Source organism: Sturnira hondurensis, unplaced genomic scaffold (assembly GCF_014824575.4).
Source record: "Sturnira hondurensis isolate 20B ecotype Veracruz unplaced genomic scaffold, ASM1482457v3 Scaffold0008196, whole genome shotgun sequence".
Lineage (NCBI taxonomy): Eukaryota > Metazoa > Chordata > Mammalia > Chiroptera > Phyllostomidae > Sturnira > Sturnira hondurensis.
The window spans coordinates 9,933,049-9,952,031 of NW_028080827.1; the positions used below are offsets into that span (position 1 = coordinate 9,933,049).

The following is an 18,983-nucleotide window of genomic DNA, read 5'->3' on the forward strand; positions in this document are numbered from 1 at the left end:
AAAATTAAAGTACTACTTTATGGCATACTATTATATCCAGAGAATAAAAATTAATAGCTGTGCCATTAAAAATTAAAAACATAAACACAAACAAAAAAAACTTTTGTGAAGTACCTGGAGTCACTGTTAGGGAGGCCTCCATACTTTTACGCCTGTGAGCTACAGTAGCAGCAACGCAACGATAATTTCCAGCATCCCTTGGGCCAACATCATAGATCTGCAATACTCCTGTTGGTAGGGCAGTTATCCTGTTAGGAGAAGACAGATGATTAAACACTTTGCAGTAAATTTTACTTGGTTAAGATTCAATACGGGGCCTGGCAGCAGTAATGCCTGCTTGAATGTGGCTGGTAATAACATGCATGTAATAATTTATAGTTTCAATTTGAACATTTCACCTAAGATGTCATGTGATTTGCTTGACAGTGATACTGTTATGTTACAGAATTACATGCTTATGATTTCGTAATGAAAGATTTTGTAATAAAACAGGGCATTATTTGTGCCAGACCCTGTATACTCAACCTTTTTTAAATCACCAAATGAAATACATTAAAGACCTTTAAAAATATTAGTTTGACTGAACTGTTTTCATTTGGGTCATTATAGTTCTCTAAAACAAGTAAGTATGCAATGTGCGGTTTTGGTATCTATCAGTCTAATTTTACACAGTCTCACTTGACACGATAGCTTAGATATAGCTAACTGGTGGCCTAGAGCCTCATTTAATTTTTTCAGATTCCTGACTTTTCTGCCTATTAGTATCGATGTATCCTCCAAGGCATACCTAAATGTAAGTTTTTTTAAAAAGTACTCTCTTGCCCTGGCTGGTGTAGCTCAGTAGATTGAGCGCGGGCCTGTGAACCAGAGGATCATGGTTCGATTCCCAGTCAGGGCACATGCCTGGGTTGCAGGCCAGTTCCCGGCAGGAGCCAGTTCCCAGCAGGGGATGCACGAGAAGCAACCATACACTGATGTTTCTCTTCCTCTCTCCTTCCCTTCCCCTCTAAAAATAAATAAATAAATATTTTTTAAAAAAGTACTTTCTTGACTAAGTCCTTCCATCTACATGCCCCACCATTTTAGTAAATGATTTTTGCCTACATAGGAACAGTGCTACTCCTTAGGACAGGAATCAAACTTTTTGAAATTGCTATGAAGTTCTTGATTTTTAAATTTCAACCACCTTCAGGACCTTGGGAGGCGCATGTGTAGAGGAGAGGGGACTGGGAAGTGGGAAGTGGAAACTGGAGACAGAACTGGGCATCTACCACGGCATACATGGGAGATCCTTTTCATCAGCACTGCTAATGCCAGCAGTAAAAGTGTAATCTGGTTTCCCAAATCCTTAGGCTGCAGTCCATTTACTTAGGTGGTCCTATGACTGGAAGAGATATTTGAGGAAAGGAACAAAGCAGTAACACAGGCTCTCTGAATTATGATCTGATCCTCCAAAACAGGAATTATGCCCCATATTCCAGATACTGATGATCTAATTCTTTGTCTAATTTTGAAGTGTCTTAAGAAGTTGATTACTGACATTGGAAATAAAAAAGAGTTCATAATAAAGTGTTCATTATTCCTGCATCTCTCCAAAGACAAAAGCTGCCTTTACCTGTCCATACTTGTAGGTAGAGTTGTTCGATTTAATTCCCATGTTATAACTGCAGGAGGATTTGATGAAATCTTGCATGCAAATCTAGCAATTCCTCCTTCTTGGACCTCAGTAGAAAATGGCTGAACTTCAAATGCAGAAATAGCTACAGGATAAAGTTTGATAAATTCAGAATAAGTACATGAACTTATTATACCATACTTGGAAATAGCATTCTACTAAATATCATTTATTAGACTTGAATTCTTACTCAGATGTTAAGACCATTACAACATAATTACCACAAAGATAATTTAGGGAATAATTGTGGAAAAACCACTGAGCAGCTGCCCAAACCATGGAGTCTTGTCTCTCCCAGGATGAAATTCTGACCAAGTTCTTAAGAAACTTAAAACTTGTTTGGAAAAAAATTAAGATAACTGAAACAAACAAAATTAATAATGGTACTTAATTACATACCAAACTATGAAGTACAAACTTCAAATACCACTCTATTTCAGAGGAGAGGGAAATCAATGAATTCTGATTGGGCAGGTAAAAACTATTTACAGAGATTGGTTTTAAATTGACTTTTGAATAGTATATTGAGTTTAAATGAAAGGGGGAAAATAGGATTGACATGGAGACAATGACAAAAGTGGAAGGAAAGTAGAGATAAAGCAGATTTCTAACATAGTACAAATTAAGACATCAATGAAGTTTTTTAGTGAAGAAGTATCATGATAGTAGCATTTGGAAAGAATTCATCAGGCACTGTTACACAACAGACTAAGAAAAGAAGAGCCTAGAATCAAGACCAATGGGCTGTTTAAATAGGAATGACAGAACTGGGTGGTGGCAGTGAGAAGGGTGAGATTCTACAGATACCTTAATGAAAACAAGGACTCTGTGTTTGGAATCAAGTGGGGTCGGTATTGATGCTGCGGATTAAAAAAGACAGCAAAGATAAATGGTGTGCTGATGAACAAAAAGTAGAGAGACTCGAGATTATTTTTAGACTTATGTTATTTCTAAAGTAAAGCTAAATCTTCAAGTGTTGCTATTTTCTAGAGATAATTCTTTACTACTCTAGGATGGCCTCCAGGAATTTGTTGTCAGGGTCCACGGTTTTACATTTTGACAGAGTACAAGCTCCAGGTAATAGTGTGGTTTTCCTTTCCTCTATTAAGTCTCCCAGGACACAAAGGAAGGGCCTCAATGATGGTCTTACTGCCCCTCCTCAGATTCCAGTTCAAAAAGTATATATGCCTTCATGGTTTATCAATCAAGTGAAAAGTTATGGACAAAAGTAGAGGACTATGGTCTAGATGACTTATGCCTCATTAGACTGGGAAGGGTAAAAGACTAAAAAACTCTGTCTTGGACTTGACCTCATTAGTTTGTAAGTGGGTAACAGGCCTTTAGAGAAATAGGACACAGCCAGTGAATAATGGTGAAAATATTCTTCCAAAAAGGGTGGAGTAAGAATAAAGTGACTTTTTGTGTGTAACAAAAATTTTCTGCTTCCTTAAGAAGAGTGGTTCTCAAATGGCTGTTGTCAGTGGATCTACAAGGTAAAAACCATTCTCATAATCACCACTATGTGCCTTTTCATTTTCATTTCTCTTGTGTGTACAGTGTTTTCCAGAAACGATACAATGGGTGACATCGCAACAGACTCAATGCAGAAGCAGATACATGTATGAACACAGCCATCTTCTATTAAGCTCAAACAGTGCCACTCGGACTAAATTTTCTTTTGCTTTGAAAAATAGTTGTGTTGATTAAATGTTATATTTATAATCAATGTTAATGTTATATGTTAATTAAACGTTGTATTTATAATCAATTATAAATGTTGTATTATAATCAACATTACTTGTTATTATGTTAATAAGTAATGAGGACTTCAGGTCAAGATGGCAGTGCAAGAAGACATGGCTCAGCTCACCTCTTCCCACAAGCACCATGAAAATTACAACTAAAATATAAAACAACCATCACTCAGAACCATCACAAATCAGGTTGAATGGAAGTCTGACAACTACGGAATTAAAGAAACCACAACCAAACAAACTGGTAGGAGGGGCAGACACAGAAATAGGCTGGTCCCACAGTCACCCATGGTGGATAAAAATTCAGGAGGGCCCTGGCTGGTGTAGCTCAATAGACTGAGCTCAGGCCTGTGAACCACACGATCGCGGTTCGATTCCCAGTCAGGGCACATGCCTGGGTTGCAGGCCAGTTCCCAGCAGGGGACTCACAAGAGGCAACCATACATTGATATTTCTCTCCCTCTCTCCTTCCCTTCCCCTCTAAAGATAAATAAATAAAATCTTTAAAAAAAATTCAGGAGGGCTACATCAGGAGCAAAAATTCCCAGCAGACCAGGGTTCCAGTGCCAGCAAGGTAAGTCTCCCCAACTTCTGGCTGCAAAAATCAGTGGAGATTGAGTCAATGGAAGAAAATGCTGGAACCTCAAGCAGTTCCTCTTAAAGACTCACACATGGACTCACCTACAAAGATGTACTCTCTCTGAGCTCCAGTACTGGATTAGCAGCTTGAAAGGCACCAGGGACATGCAGGGAGAAACTGAAGTGTCTGGCATCAAGGCCAGCAGAGGCCATAGTCCCTTTTCTAAGCCCTCTCCCCACAGAGCTGGCAAGCTGTTACCATATCTGAGACTCCATCAACCTGGCTAAAACTATTCGACCAACCTCAGAGATCCCTAGAGACTCCACCCCACCCAATTTATGGCCCACCCAAGATGCCTTTCCATATGAATGGCTGGTCTTGACTCAGGCTTCACAGCTTCCTAAATCCTTTCAAATAAGCAACAGCTGGCCTCAATGAAGTCCACGCTTGGGACTAGCAAAAGCCAGCCAAGATTCACAGTTTGGCTTTGCCTGGGCATCTCCAAGCCCAGCACGAGTATCAGCCTTCTCAGACTGCTTTATAGCTCAGGCAGTGTGTCTCTAGGCAAAATACAGGTTGGGGCTGACCTTGGCCTGCACCACCCAGAAATCTCCAGTGTCACTGCACCCAGTGGACAACTACAGACCACATCATAGTACCACCACCCTGACCCCGCACAGCTGACCCTTCATGGAGGACAGAGATGGTGGTCAGTGGTCACAGCCAGTCCTTGTAGCTGACTGGCCTAGGTAAATCACTCTCATTGATTTGCCAATGGCAAGCCAAGGTTCAACTTCAAGAGGATGGTATACTCAGACCATACAAAGGGTGTACCTCAACTACTCAGCTGAGATGATAGGGGAGCCATTGGACCCTACAGGACACCTACTACTTTTGGGCCACACTATGAACAGAGTCAAAACAGCTCTACCTAATACACAGAAACAAACATGGGGAGGCAAAGAAGCACAGCCCAAATGAAAGAACAGATCAAAACTCCAGAAAAAGAGCTAAACAAAATGGAGATAAGCAATCTATCAGATGCAAAATTCAGAACACTAGTCATAAGGATGCTAACGGAACTTAGTGAGGATCTCAAGAGCATAAAAAACATCCAGTCAGAAATGAAGGATACACTGATTGAAATAAAGATCAATTTACAGGGAAACAAACAACAGTACAGTGGATGAAGCCGAGAATCAAATCAATGATTTGACACATAAGGAAGCAAAAAACAACTAATCAGAACAAGAAGAAAGAAGAATTTAAAAAAAGAGGATAGTATAAGCAGCATCTGGGACAACTTCAAGAGGTCCAACAGTGGCATCATAGGGATACCAGAAAGAGAAGAGAAACAAAGAAATTGAAAATTTATTTGAAAAAATAATGAAAGAAAACTGCCCTTATTTGGTGAAGGAAATAGACATGCATGTCCAGGAAGCATAGAGAGTCCCAAACAAGATGGATGCAAACACATCCACTCCAAGACACATCATAATTAAAATGCCAAAGTTGAAATACAAAGAGAGAATCTTAAAAGCTTCAAGAGAAAAGAAGTTATTTTTTTAATATATTTTATTGATTATACCATTACAGTTGTTCTATTCCCCCCCTTCATTCCCCTCCACCCTGCACACTCCCTCCCCCACCATTCTCCCCCCCTTAGTTTATAACCACGTGTCTCAAGTTCTTTAGATTCTATATTTCCCCCACTATTCTCGCCCTCCCCCCTATCTATTTTCTACCTACCATCTATGCTATTTTCTGTGCCTTCTCCCCCCTTCTCCTCCTCCCACCCCCCTGTTTCTAACCCTCCATGTGTTCTTCATTTCTATGGTTCCACTCCTGATCTAGCTGTCCTCTTGGTTTGCTTTTGTTTTAGGTGTGGTTGTTAATAACTGTGTGTTTGCTGTCCTTTCACTGTTCATATTTTTCATCTTCTTTTTCTTATATAAGTCCCTTTAGCATTTCATATAATAAGGGCTTGGTGATGATGAACTCCTTGAACTTGACCTTATCTGAGAAGCACTTTATCTGTCCTTCCATTCTAAATGAAAGTTTTGCTGGATAAAGCAATCTTGGCTGTAGGTCTTTGGATTTCATGACTTGGAATACTTCTTTCCAGCCCCTTCTTGCCTGTAAGGTCTCTTTTGAGAAATCCGCTGACAGTCTGATGGGTACTCCTTTGTAGGTGACTGTCCCCTTATCCCTTGCTGCTTCTAGGATTCTCTCCTTCATTTTGGTCTTGGCTAATGTAATTATGATGTGCCTTAGTGTGTTCCTTCTTGGGTCCAAGTTCTTTGGGGGACTCTCTCTGAGCTTCCTGGATTTCCTGGAAGTCTATTTCCTTTGCCAGACTGGGGAAGTTCTCCTTTATTATTTGTTCAAGTAGGTTTTCCACTCATGGCTGTTTCTTTCCCCCTTCTGGTACCCCTATAATCCGGATGTTGGAATGTTTAAAGCTGTCTTGGAGGTTCCTAAGCCTCACCTCATTGTTTTGAATTCTCATTTCTTCATTCCTTTCTGGTGGGATGTTTTGTTCTTCCTTCTGGTCCATTCCATTGATTTGAGTCCCAGTTTCCTTTCCATCACTATTGGTTTCCTGTGCATCTCCCTTCATTTCAATTAGTTTAGCCTTCATATGTTTCTCTAATTTGTGACTACAATCAACCAGTTCTGTGAGCATCCTGATAAATAGTGTCTTGAATTGCGCTTCTGAGAGGCTGGCAATTTCCCGGTCGCTTAGGGTTATTGGCTCTGGGACTTTGAGTTCCTCTTGCACCATCTTTTGGGCTGTTCGTGCCTGTTAAGTAGCAGGATCGGAGCCCTAGGTTTTCACCGGAGCTGGGCAACTCAGTCGCTGGGTTGTGACGTTGTATGTGGGGGCAGGGTCAAAGAGGGACAATGGCTTCCGTACACCGCCTGCTGCCGCGACCCCCACCGGCACCGCAGCCACCAGTGTCACCGGGCCCACGCGATTCATTCCACTGCACTCGAGTGTGCCACTGCTGTCAGCCCTCCACCACTGGGTTTGTCCCCTGGGGCCTGCGTGGTCCGTCTCACTGTGTGCGAATGTACGACCTTGGTCAGTCTGCCCTGCACCCCGACTGGCTTTGGGCTGCCCGAGCGCCTAGGTCGGGGGATCTGTCCTGCCCGACCCAGCTCCGTTGCTGGTTCCGCCTCTCTTACCGTCCCCGTTGAACAGTTCGTAGCTGTCGGACTTCCGTATAATTCCATGTTCTGGTCTTTGGGTGTGTTCTAGTTCTCCAAAACTTTTGTTGTAGTCAAACTTGGTTGAGGGAGAAGGCACAGTGTTTCCACCTATGCCTCCATCTTGGTGGAAGTCCTCGAGAAAAGAAGTTATTTATCTTAGGGGAGTTTCCATAAGACTGTTACTTGATTTCTCAAAAGAAACCTTGCAGGCTAAAAGGGACTGGCAGGAACACTCAAAGCCATAAAAAGCAGGAACCTAAAGCCAAGATTGCCCTACCAAACAAAGATATCATTTAGAATCAAAAGGCAGATAAAGAGTTTTTCATACAAAAAAATACCAAAGGAGTTCATCATTACCAAACCGTTATATGAAATGTTAAAGGGACTTAAGAAAAAGATCAAAACTATGAACAATAAATAACAAAAACTGAATCCAAAAAAGTAAGCTAACAAGAACAGAGACAGAATCATGGATATAGAGAATGTTTTGATGCTTGCCACATAGGAGGGGTTGTGGGGGAATGGATAAAGAGGTGAAGGGACTAAGAAGTACAAATAGGTGGTTACAGAATAGCCATGGGTATATAAAGTACAATATAGGAAATGGAGTAGCCGAAGAACTTACACACATGACCCATGGACATGAACAAGGTGTAAAGATTGCCTGAGGAAGGGCAGGGTGGGGTGCAGGGGGGCAAAAATCAGGGCAACTGTAATAGCATAATCATAAAATATAATTAAAGATAAATTTAAAATGTAATGAATCAATGTTTCTATTTGTAAATTAATACTTATTTTTTAATTTTTAATAATAAGTATCAATAGATATAACCTACACAAATAAAAGCTCTTTGGGACTTCCGGCCAAGATGGAGGCTTAGGTGGAAACACTGTGCCTCCTAGAACAACCAAGTTTAAAGACAACAAAGTTTTAGTAACAAAAACACAGCCAAAACACAGAAAACTGAACTGTACAGAGGTCTGACAACAACGAACCATTCAGCCAGACCAGTAAGAGGGGGGGAGTCAGCAGCTGTTGGAGTGGGGTCAGGCAGGAAAAATAGGCCTGACCCACCCAGGAGCACAAGCGGCGGTTGGCAGATCCCAGGTGTGGGGTTGCAACCAGTGAGGGTGCAAGGCGCTGTCTGACCGAGGTCACACATTCGGGCACAAATAAACCAGGTAAAGGAGCGAGCAGTGAGACAGACCACCCAAGCTAGGGCCCCAGTGACGGGAATTAAAGCCTAAAAGCACCAACTGGAAAAACTTTCAGGGTTGAGGTGCCAGGGGAAGCTCCCAGGCTCACAGAGTGTTTGTTGGAGAGACCCACAGGGTCCTGGAGGGTGCACAGGCCCAGACTCCCAGGAACTGGCACCAGAAGGGCCCAATTTGCTTGTGGGAAGCAGCAGAGGGGACCAAAATCCGAGAGACAGGGTAGAACAAGCGCCATTGCCCCTCTCTGACCCACCCCCACATGTAGTGTCACAACCCAGAGGCTGGGTCGCCCCACCCTGGTGAACACCTAAGGCTCCGCCCCTCATGTGACAGGCGCAAACAGAACAAAACATTATGGCTCAAGAAAAACAGCTCAAAGCCCCAGAGCCAATAATTCTAAGTGACCAAGAAATAGCTAATCTATCAGATGCACAGTTCAAAACTGGTGATCAGTATGCTCACAGAACTGGTTGATTTTAGCCACAAATTAGAGGAACATATGAAGGCTAAACTAATTGAAATGAAGGAAAATGCACAGGAAAACAATAGCGGTGGGGAAAAAACTGGGACTCAAATCAAGGGAGTGGACCACAAGAAAGAAAAAAATGACCAAACAGAAAAAAATAAAGAGACAAGAATTCAAAAAAATGAGAAGAGGCTTAGAAACCTCCAGGACATCTTTCAACGTCCCAACATCCGAATTATAGGGGTACCAGAAGGGGAAGAGGAACAGCAACAAGTGAAAAACTTATTTGAACAAATAATGAAAGAGAACTTCCCCAATCTGGGAAAAGAAATAGACTTCCAGGAAATCCAGGAAGCTCAGAGAGTCCCCCCAAAAAGGTGGATACAAGAAGGAACATACCAAGGCACATCATAATTACATTAGCCAAGACTAAACTGAAGGAGAGAATCCTAGAAGCAGCAAGAGATAAGGGGACAGTCACCTACAAAGGAGTACCCATCAGACTGTCAGCTGATTTCTCAAAAGAGACCTTACAGGCAAGAAGGGGCTGGAAAGAAGTATTCCAAGTCATGAAAGGCAAGGGCCTACATCCAAGATTGCTCTATCCAGCAAAGATTTCATTTAGAATGGAAGGGCAGATAAAGTGCTTCTCAGATGAAGTCAACTTCAAGGAGTTCGTATCACCAAGCCTTTATTATATGAAATGTTAAAGGGACTTATCTAAGAAAAAAAAGATAAAAAATATGAACAGTGCCCTGGCTGGTGTAGCTCAGTGGATTGAGCATGGGCCTGCAAACCACATGATCGTGGTTTGAGTCCCAGTCAGGGTACATGCCTGGGTTGCAGGCCAGTTCCCAGAAGGGGACTCACAAGAGGCAACCATATATTGATATTTCTCTCCTTCTCTCCTTCCCTTCCCCTCTAAAGATACATAAATAAAATATTTTTTAAAAACTTAAAAAAATATGAACAGTGAAAGGACAGCAAACTCACAGTTATTAACAACCACACCTAAACCAAATGCAATCTAAGAGGACAGCTAGATCAGGAGGGAAACCATAGAAATGTAGATCACATGGAGGGTTATCAACAGGGGAGTGAGAGGAAGAGAGGGGGTGAAAAGGAACAGAGAATAAGTAGCATAGACAGTAGGTAGAAAATAGGGGGCAGGGCAAGAATAGTAGGGGAAATATAGAATCTAAAGAACTTGTGACACATGGACATAAACTAAAGGGGGATGGAGGGGGAGGGGGTGTTCAGGGTGGAGGAGAATGAAGGGGGGTAAAGGGAACAACTGTAATGGCATAATCAATAAAATATATTAAAAAATAAATAAAAGCTCTTTGGGGGCCTCTGAGTTTTAAGAGTATAAAGAGTGAGACTAAAATGTCTGAGAACCCCTATTCAAGAACATCACATTCTAAAAATCATTACAATTTTTCTTTTTAGTTTTTGCTATAATCATTTTCTAGGATGTTAATCTATGTTAAAACATTTTTATTCTGCACCAAACCAATGCCCTTCCTACTGAAGAATTAGAGAACACATGGTTATATCCATCTCCAAAATATCAAGTGTAGTTATATTTTTCTTCAAAATATCAGGTTAACATTCATAATAGCCTGATTTCTCTGTAATAATCTAAGCATTTTTCTATAATTAACTAAACTATGTCAAACATTCATATTTTGGGGTAATAAGGACCTAAGATTCTATAAATTTAGTGCCAGCTTTATGAAGTACTAATCTCTCTTCTTGGTCCCATAATACTTTGTCCACGTGTAAGGGGGTGACTTTTAGTTCTGGCCATAAATGTGGTAATTTTACCTTATTCTTCTCCAGCCTTTCCCTCTCTAGACTGAAATATCTACTGGAGCTCAACTTCACGTCATAAAGCAATTCTTCCACTCTGTCTGAGTAATTTCTTCTTTGATTGTCCCACAACAAACTGAGCAACCAATTGGGAATAGAAACTATTTATTGTTACCATACTAGTTCTAAGATGACATACTTTTGATCAGCAAAAGACCAAATACTTAGAAAGAGTTCAGAGGTAGGGAAACCATTTAAGAGGCTGCTAGAACAGCAGATTGTGAATTTGCATAACAGAAGAGACTGCAGGAATGGAAGGAAGGGTACAAATAAGAGATATTGTACACTGAACAATATGATTTGGCCATGAGAAATTGAAGGAAAATGGCAAAAAAGCCCCAAATGGTTCTGAGGTTTCTGCCACATATACAGTGGCACCTTGGTATTCATCAGCTTCAGAATTCATCAAACCTGATACTCATCGCATTTCATTGAGAAAAAGTGTTTCAGCACTCAGCGCTGGCTCGCCACTCACTGCACTTGCCATTACTTGTATGAATCATGATGCTACCCTCCAAGAAAAAATGCTTCATCAACTGTCGCTTGCTCACCACTTGTTGAACTGAATTAATGATGAGTACCAAGGTACTACTGTATATGGAAGGTTGGCAGACAGTCTGGTGCAGACCAAAGAACATGTAAGAAATCAGGTGGACTGGTGATTCACCACCACAGATTCTCACTTCATAAGAATGAGAAGAAATTGGACATATTACAGAAGACAGAGAAACTATAAAACCAGGCCAGGGATTAATAATATAAACACTTTCAAATATCTATTCATCCTGATTTAACTAATAGTTCAGATGTTAGGCTGTTGTTAAGACTTCATTAAAGACATTCTTGAGTTTTTATAATACCTGTCTAAAAAAAACAGCAGTGTATGACGTGTAAAATTAACAAAGAAAATACATAATTTTTAAATTTCTGAGACTCTGTTGGAATGAACTTAGGAGAAATAGTATTTGCTTTTCCAATATTAATTTATTCTTATTTCTTGATGATAGAAGTTAAGGCATTAGAAAATTGAGGTAAAGGATACTAAGAGGTCGCAAAATTTTAGCCTTAGCTGGTTTAAAGAATATCAGGAGTAAAATCCAGTACAACAGGGGGGAATGATTTAGGTGGATACAGGGAGACAGTACAGAAATACGGCCTTGTGGTTAAGGGTGCAGATTTAAAAATGTGTAGATATGGGTAAGAATCACAGCTTTGCATTCATGAGCTGTGTGCCCTTGAGAAGTTACTCAACCTCAAAACTCTGTAATCCTCAGTAAAATGAAGATATTAATACATTACAAGAACGTTATAATAATTACATTCATATGTGTACACACACACAGATAGGGTAACATGAACATGTAGTCAAGGCACTGCTAGACATCTAGTGAATACTCATGGTGCTGGAGGTATAATAGTAGAATGTGTCTTGCTATGAATGAACTACTTTTAATTTAGAAATGGTGACTTAAAGAAAGGCAAACAAAGGATGTCAGTGACCACTATGAAACAAAAATAAACTTTAAAGCTCTAACATAGGCAGAATAGTTTAAGATTAAAAATTTTTCTCTTCTTTTCTACTAAGTCAGACTATGTAGCTTTTACATAAAGGTACATAGAGTGCAGAGAAAGAAATAATTTTCCCATTTTTAATGTGCATAGATAAATTATTTGGAGGCTAGAATCCCTTACCTAAATGATGAAATATTAGAGGATATATCACAGGAAGATAGGTAACTAAGTTCAAATCTCTAGTGGTAGGATTACATATTGTGATTTTTTGTACTTATTTTTTCTATAATACACATAATTTAGAAAAACTAGTGGCATTTTAAAATAAATTTTATATGCCTATATGCACGTCTTCATAAATTTTCTACTGTCACCCTACTACCTGATAAAACCCCTCATCCTTAATTTTAATCTGCCTCCTTTTTAGTCTTTTAAACTTCTCATGCTTTGGATAGACATCACCTGTGATTCATAGGTACTTGATTCTCTCCCCAACCAGTGCCTTCAATCTGAAAATTATGAGAAAAAGAATATCTGAATAAAACCTTTTTAAATTAAAAATAAGTTACACGTGCCCTGGCTGGTATAGCTCAGTGAATTGAATGTGGGCCTGTGAACCAAAAGATTGTGGTTCGATTCCCAGTCAGGGCACATGTCTGGGTTGCAGGCCAGTTCCCACCAGGGATGCACAAGAGGCAACCATACATTGATATTTCTCTCCCTCTCTCCTTCATTTCCACTCTAAAGATAAATAAATAAAATGTTTTTAAAAAAACAAAAATAAGTTACAGGAAATTTTACATCTAAACTTAGAAACTTCAGAAAAGCATGTAAATATGAATATATTGTAATAGTCTTAAACATTGTTTCCTTCAAAGTATTTGTTTTCCTACATTGTTTTTTTTAAGAGAGGCATTAAGCTGACTAAATGAATAGATCCTTTACAATGAATGTTAGAACCTCCTAAACCTTTAGTTCACAAACTATTTTCAGCCTTATCAAAACATTTTGCACTTACTTAAATGGCAAAATATCTCACGTCCATATGCAAATCTCAGCTTTCTCCTTGATGTGGACTTTGTTTCTGCCAGTTAGGTATGATTTTTACAAGTCTACAGCCTTCTTGTGAAACCTGACCTCTTTCTTCCCGCCACAGTCAGCACTAACATAAACCAAGAGCCCCACAAAAAGTCATTAAAGCTGTGCTGTTAAGAGGCCAGAGCTCTATAAAATAGGCAAGAAATAAGGTCTTAAGAAACATGCGGTGTTCTCAAAAACAACCTTGCAAACACAATAAATGTAAGTGCCTATTTTATTTGTGACTTCCTTTTCTTTACCTGTCTACTTAATATTTGCTTCTATGATTTATAGTCAGAGGGGGGAAAAAGGGTCAAAGATGCTAAGAGGAAAATGTTCTCCAAATTTTTATTTGATCAAAAAACAACACATGTGTTTCTAAACTGAATATGTATAACTACAATATTAAACTAATGTGCCATCCATGCTTCTAAAAGTTTGCAATGAATGAAATACTTAATACGTTACATCTAAAAGCAACTAAAAATTATCAATACTGTCTGAAATGAAAAGCCATTCAATAATTTTAAAGTAATTCAGACTATTCTCTATGTAAGAAAAAAATCAATTTCATTTGTAAATTGCATTTAAAATATTCTTTCACTAAACAAAAAATATTTCATTCAGAATCTTGATGCGGGTTTACAGAGGTGATTCAGTCAGGGGTTCTGGAGGCCTCAGCTGGTCAAGGACTGCATCAGTTACTAACTGCCACACTTCCTCCCCAGAAAGTCCTAAATGGCAAGGGAACATGGCCAGTAGTCATCACATTCTAGCAGCACTGTGCTGTTTCCACAGCTCTAAGTCACCAGTCAGTAGTTCTGGGGAAATCTGTAAGTGGCCCATCAAGAAAACAGAGAAATTTTTATCCCAGGCTCCTGAATATCCCCAATTTTCCATGAGTTCCTCATGGAATGTGTGTGTGTGTAACAGCTTAAAGCTTATTTCTATGACACTGGTCTTTAAATCATGCATTTGTCTACTGTAGGCTTTCCTAATCAAAACACAGTAGTAACTTCTTACCTCATCGGATCCAATTTGCTTTCAGTCTTCAAAGTTGAAGACTGACCTGCAACCAAACAGGAAGTAAACCAAGAGACCCGACCCATCTGATCAAAGCATCAAGGCAACTGATGCTTTACCTTACTTGAAGTAAAAACCAACCAACATACAGGTTTCAAAGAGAAGTTGAAAACTTATTATATCCTTAAAGCTAGACAAGAAATTGGTACTTTTAAAAAATTGTTTTACAAAAAAATTCATCTAATAAAAACAATGTAACACAAGACAGATGTGGTCACTGTGACTTCAGTGTTAAACTTTTTTTTTTCAGTTGTACTTAGTATACAATAGCTATTCTGTAAGTGGCTTCCTACCTAGCTTCTAGGGAATTTAGTGTTCTGCTTGAATCTGTGGCTATTTTGGCAACTAGGTATTAAGGGGCATGCATTTGTTTTTCAAAGGTAATACTTAGATCAAAACATGTGTCCAAGCAAATGTAAATAAAACGAAAGGCTAGAAACTTTCTAACTAAATGGGTATCAGGGACTTTTAGAAATAGATCCTACATGCAAAGTTTCTACAGACTAGATTATTTTCCATCATTATATTCCTTCTGTAAACATATTAAAAGACAACTTTAATAATATGGGAAAATTCTTTGCTTCTTTGATATTATATCAACCCTGTTTTGACAAATGCCAGACTCGGTACTCTGCAAACTCGGTTCCTATGCCTGGGAACAGCAACACAAAGCTCTTCAACGCCCCTCCTGTCGGCTAGGCTACTCACTGCTGTTCAATAATGTCTTTATTTTTTTTAATTTAAATCATTTAAATTTTTTCAGTTATAGTTAATGTACAATATTATATTAGTTTCAGGTGTACATCCTAGTGATTAAACATTATATAACTTACTAAATCATCATTCTTTTAAATTTTGTACCCATCTGGCACCACAGTTATTAGAATTTTATTGATTATATTCCTATTCTGAACTTAACATCTCTATTCAACCAATTTGTACTTCTTAATCTCTTTACATTTTTCAGCCATCTCCCCAAACCCCTTTGTATCTGGCAACCACCAAAATGTTTTCTGTATCTATGAGTCTGTTTCTATTCTTCATTTGTTTTTTTAGATTCATTTTTCATAGCCATATATTTTTAAATATATTTTATTGATTATTCTATTACAGGTGTCCCATTTCCCCCCTTTACTTACCTCCACCCTGCACACTCCCTCCCACCCACATTCCCCTCTTTTAGTTCATGTCCGTGTGTCATACATGTAAGTTATTTGGCTTCTACATTTCCCATACTATTCTTACCCTCCCCCTGTCTATTTTCTACCTACCATCTATTTATTCTCTGTACCTTTCCCCCCCTCCCCCTCCTACTCTCCTATGGATAACCTTCCATGTGACCTCCATTACTGTGGTTCTGTTCCTGTTCTACCTGTTTCCTTAGTTTGTTTTTGTTTTTGCTTTAGGTGTGGTTGTTAATAATTGTGAGTTTGCTGTCACTTTACTGTACATATTTTTTATCTTCTTTTTCTTAGATAAGTCCCTTTAACATTTCATATAATAAGGGCTTGGTGATGAAGAACTCCTTTAACTTGACCTTTTCTGAGAAGCACTTTAACTGCCCTTCCATTCTAAATGAAAACTTTGCTGGATAGAGCCATCTTGGATGTAAGGTCCTTGCTTTTCATGACTTAGAATACTTCCTTCCAGCCCCTTCTTGGTTGTAAGGTCTCTTTTGAGAAATCAGCTGATAGTGATAGACATGTATTTATTGCCATCTTATTCTTCATATTTTTGACCTTTTCCTCCCCCTTCTTCTTCTTCCTAAAGGAGACTCTTTAACATTTCATGTAATATTGGCTGGTGGTGATGAACTCTTTTACCTTTTCCTTCTCTGAGAAGCTCTTTATAAATCATTTGATTCTAAATAATAGTGTTGCTAGTTGGGGTAATCTTGGTTGTAGGCCCTTGCTCTTCATTACCTTGAATATTTCTTGTAATCCCTCTGGCCTGCAAAGTTTCTGTTGAGAAATCAGCTGTTAAGTCTTATGGGTGCTCCCTTGTAGGTAACTGTTTTTCTTTTGCGGATTTTAAGATTCTCTCTTGGGACTTCCGCCAAGATGGAGGCATAGGTGGAAACACTGTGCCTTCTCCCACAACCAAGTCTGAATACAACAAAGGTTTGGAGAACAAAGACACAGCCAAAAAACCAGAAAATTGAATTATACCGAAGTCCGACAACCACTAACCGTTCAATGGGGACGGTAAGAGGGGCAGAGCCAGCAGCAGAGCTGGGTCGGGCAGGAAAGATCCTCAGACCTAGGTGCACAACTGGCCCGGACCCAGTCAGGGTGTGGGGCAGACTGACCGCGGTCGCACATTCACACACAGTGAGATGGACCACGCAGGCCCCAGGGGGCGAGGGCTGACAGCGATGGCACACTCGCGTGCAGTGGGACGAAACATGTGGGCCCGGTGACTGTGGCAGCTGCGGCACAGGTGGGGGCCACGGTGGCAGGTGGCAGACAGGAAGCCATTGTCCCTCTTTGACCCCGCCCCCACATACAACGTCACAACCCAGAGACTTAGTTGCCCTGCCCTAGTGAACACTTTAGGGCTCCGATCCTACTACAGAACAGGCACGAACAGCCCAAAAGATGGCGCAAGAAGAACTCAGAGTCCCAGAGCCAATAACTCTCAGCGACCGAGAAATTGCCAGCCTCTCAGAAGCACAGTTCAAGACACTGTTTATCAGGATGCTCACAGAACTGGTTGATTATAGTCACAAATTAGAGGAACATATGAAGGCTAAACTAATTGAAATGAAGGGAGATGTCCAGGAAACCAATAGCTAGCGATGGAAAGGAAACTGGGTCTCAAATCAATGGAATGGACCAGAAAGAAGAACGAAACATCCAACCAGAAAGGAATGAAGAAATGAGAATTCAAAAAAATGAGGAGAGGCTTAGGAACCTCCAGGACATCTTTAAACGTTTCAACATCCGGATTATAGGGGTACCAGAAGGGGGAAAGAAACAGCCACGAGTGGAACACTTATTTGAACAAATAATAAAGGAGAACTTCCCCAGTCTGGCAAAGGAAATAGACTTCCAGGAAATCCAGGAAGCTCAGAGAGTGCCAAAGAAGTTGGACCCAAGAAGGAACACACCAAGGCACATCATAATTACATTAGCCAAGACTAAAATGAAGGAGAGAATCCTAGAAGCAGCAAGGGATAAGGGGACAGTCACCTACAAAGGAGTACCCATCAGACTGTCAGCGGATTTCTCAAAAGAGACCTTACAGGCAAGAAGGGGCTGGAAAGAAGTATTCCAAGTCATGAAATCCAAAGACCTACAGCCAAGATTGCTTTATCCAGCAAAACTTTCATTTAGAATGGAAGGACAGATAAAGTGCTTCTCAGATAAGGTCAAGTTCAAGGAGTTCATCATCACCAAGCCCTTATTATATGAAATGCTAAAGGGACTTATATAAGAAAAAGAAGATGAAAAATATGAACAGTGAAAGGACAGCAAACACACAGTTATTAACAACCACACCTAAAACAAAAGCAAACCAAGAGGACAGCTAGATCAGGAGTGGAACCATAGAAATGAAGAACACATGGAGGGTTAGAAACAGGGGAGTGGGAGGAGGAGAAGGGGGGAGAAGGCACAGAAAATAGCATAGATGGTAGGTAGAAAATAGATAGGGGGGAGGGCAAGAATAGTAGCGGAAATATAGAATCTAAAGAACTTGAGACACGTGGTTATAAACTACTAAGGGGGGGAGAATGTTGGGGGAGGGGGTGTGCAGGGTGGTGGGGAATGAAGGGGGGGAATAGAACAACTGTAATGATATAATCAATAAAATATTAAAAAAAGAAAAAAAGATTCTCTCTTTGTATTTAACCCTTGGTATTTTAATTATGATGTGTCTTGGTGTGGGTCTCTTTGGCTTCATCTTGTTTGGGATGCTCTGTGCTTCCTAGATTTGTATGACTATTTCCTTTTCCAGGTAAGGGAAGTTTCCTGTCATTATTTGTTCAAATAGGTTTTCAATTTCTCATTTCTCTTTCTAGCAACCCCATGATGTGAATCTTGGTACACCTGAAGTGTTTCAGAGGCTCCTTATACCATCTTAATTTTTGGATCCCTTTTTTTCTTTTTGTTCTGATTTGTTATTATACCCTCAATTACTGGAACTAACATTGTCCTTAAAATGACTGTTAATACTACACAGAAAAAAATAGTGATACACTAAATGTAAAAAAAAAATACAAAATTGTTCTAACAACCTTCTTACAACAGCTCAACTAGAGAATTCCACTCTTACAGCTTCTTTCATTCTTAATAAAATCTGAACAGTCTAACCAAAACTTTTGCATGCTCTAAGAGCTAGCACTAGACAACAAGGCCAATCTTAATAGATTGGTACTGGCAATGCCAATGTGCAAAGAGTTAAATAATAAGATGTGAGTCCATATGACTATGAAGAAAGAAAATATTTAAACAAAGACATTTGCCCTTTTTTGGAAAACTTAAGAGCAGTTCAATGAGAATTCAAAAAACATTTATAGTTACAGAAAAAGATAAT

At 39.7% G+C, this 18,983-nt stretch overlaps 1 protein-coding gene across 1 annotated transcript in view; it reads right to left on the reverse strand.

Moving 5' to 3' along the window:
• PRTG (protogenin) overlaps positions 1-18,983 on the reverse strand; it is a 141,070-nt gene that overhangs the window by 82,622 nt on the left and 39,465 nt on the right. The window contains exons 3-4 of the mRNA XM_037053944.1: positions 1,616-1,760; positions 115-248 (exon numbers count right to left, since the gene is read on the reverse strand). Of these exons, the coding sequence (XP_036909839.1) occupies positions 115-248; positions 1,616-1,760 (279 nt within the window). The remainder of the gene's footprint in view (positions 1-114; positions 249-1,615; positions 1,761-18,983) is intronic.